Here is a 2,404-nt window from a genome sequence, read left to right on the forward strand (position 1 = left end):
TTTTCCACCCGTCCGTCGTCTATTTGGGACACAAGGTGACCGCAGAAGGTATCTCGCCCATGGAGAGCAAAGTCAAAGCCATCGTTGACGCACCGGCACCAACGAACTTAACCGAACTTCAAGCATACCTTGGGATGCTTAATTTCTACAGCAAGTTTTTAAGAAACATCTCAACTGTGGCACAGTCACTATATCAGCTCCTTAAAAAGGGACAGAAGTGGCGGTGGACATCAGCGTGCCAGGAGGCTTTTGAGAAGATGCAGGAGTTGCTCGTTAATAGCAACTGCTTGACGTACTACGACGTCCATAAACCGCTGGGCCTTGTATCCGACGCATCTGCTTACGGCTTAGGCGCAGTCCTGTTTCACAGCATGCCGGACGGCACGGAAAGACCACTAGCATTTGCCTCTAGGACCTTAAACACGGCTGAAAGAAATTATGCGCAATGCGAGAAAGAGGCTTTGTCCATAGTTTTTGCTGTGAAGCATTTTCACAGTAACCTATATGGAAGAAAGTTCATCATCTACACAGATCATCGTCCATTGCTGGGAATCCTTGCCTCTGACAAAGCCGTTCCAAATATTGCAGTGGCAAGAATGCTACGGTGGGCGATCACCTTATCCACTTATTCGTATTCACTGCGTTACCGGAAAGGCAGTGATATGAACACTGTAGACGCGCTGTCACGACTGCCTCTTGTGAAAACTAAGGTGGACATTCAGCCTGAAGTGATAGCATTCTTTGAAGTGTCGCCTCTCTCCACGAGGGAAGTTGCGAAAACTACTCACTGGGACAAGCTACTTAGCCGGGTCATCGAGTTCACCATGCATGTGCCTTCCGTGCTACCAAACGTCGAGTATGAACCGTACTTCCGACGATGAAATGAACTTTCTCTGGAATAAGGCTGCATCACGTGGGGAACTCGTGTAATAATTCCTTCCAAGCTGAGACTGAGTGTACTACAGCTACTGCATGAAGAGCATCCTGGCACAAGTAGGATGAAGACGTTGGCCAGAGGAGTCTTATGGTGGCCAAAACTTGATAAGGATATTGAGGAATGCGTGCGACGCTGCACAATTTGTCAGGCGGTAAAAGCAAACACTCCGGAATCAACCATACAGCCATGGACTTACCCGGCTAAGGTGTGGCAACGAATCCACGTCGATTTTGCGATGAAGAACAACACGAACTTCCTCGTTCTGGTCGACTCTCATTCAAAATGGATTGAGGTCTTCCACATGAAGTCGACGACAGCATCGCGAACCGTGGAACAGCTTCGGCAGACGTTTTCAGCCTACGGGTTGCCCGAAGCGATAATGGTCCACAGTTTACGTCACAGGAGTTCGCCGACTTCATGAAGTCTCACGGAATTAAGCACATGACAATACCGCCGTATCATCCGTCGTCCAACGGGGCCGCAGAACGTCTTGTCCAGACGACGAAGAAAACTCTCATCAAACAAGTGCTGCAGGATCAAAAGACAGGAGAGGTTAGGATGCTCCAGGAGCGATTGGACAGCTTTTTGATGGCATATCGAAACACGCCTTCCACGGCAACGGGAAAGTCACCCGCCGAAATTTTCTTGAAGCGGTCACCCTGGACAAAGCTATCACTACTCCGACCAAGTTTCGCCCATGACATGGAAAGAAAACAAGAGAGACAAGTTCGTAGAGACACCAAGCCACCACACAAGCTGTTTCAGGAAGGTGATTCGGTGTTCGTGAAAACACTATGGGGAGGAGAGGTGTCCTGGGAAAGAGGCACCATTCTGCAGACTGTCAGCCCAGTAGCGTTCCTGGTAAAAGTGGCAACAACGTACGGTTCATGCACAGTGACCATCTGAGACCACGTCATGTTTTTGACTCCGCGACGTCTGAGACATCAACTTTTCGTGGGGAGCTGACAGAAGATGGTCAACAAGTTCGGTCTGAACAGGCGAGGCGTCCGATCAGGATAGGTCCAGGTCATCATCACAGGGACGGGCGGGGCCCCCGTCTTGCGCTGATGTCGACCATCCGGTGCCTCCAGCACAACAAACTGCAAGCAACCGCCATCAAGGGGAAGGGGCAACTCGCAGAAGTGCGCGTACACGACGGAGTCCTGAGCGCTATCAGTCAGAGGACTTCCACAGGTGAACATTGGGAAAGAGTGCTTTTCAAGATGACAGTGTTGCCGCTATATACGACTACTGTTTTTGTGTGTTTTCGTGTGATCTAAGGGGGAAGGAATGTAATGGACTGTGTTTGAAATGGGCGCGCTTGGTACTTGTCGATGACAAGGAAGAGTGCGGTCCAAAGGCGCGTGCTATGTCGTTCTGTTCTTGGTAGAAATAAACGTGGAGCTTCTCACGGCAAGATCCTGGTCGTTGTCGTTGTATTCCTATAGCTACAAGTTACCACAGAAA

At 49.8% G+C, this 2,404-nt stretch overlaps 1 protein-coding gene across 1 annotated transcript; it reads left to right on the forward strand.

Moving 5' to 3' along the window:
• The first annotated feature begins 1,378 nt into the window (after nt 1-1,378).
• On the forward strand, nt 1,379-1,843 carry LOC135384588 (uncharacterized protein K02A2.6-like). The gene has a single exon (XM_064613784.1). It carries the CDS (start codon nt 1,379-1,381, stop codon nt 1,841-1,843), a length of 465 nt encoding a protein of 154 aa, XP_064469854.1.
• The last annotated feature ends 561 nt before the right edge of the window (nt 1,844-2,404 follow it).

Source organism: Ornithodoros turicata, chromosome 2 (genome assembly GCF_037126465.1).
Source record: "Ornithodoros turicata isolate Travis chromosome 2, ASM3712646v1, whole genome shotgun sequence".
NCBI lineage: Eukaryota > Metazoa > Arthropoda > Arachnida > Ixodida > Argasidae > Ornithodoros > Ornithodoros turicata.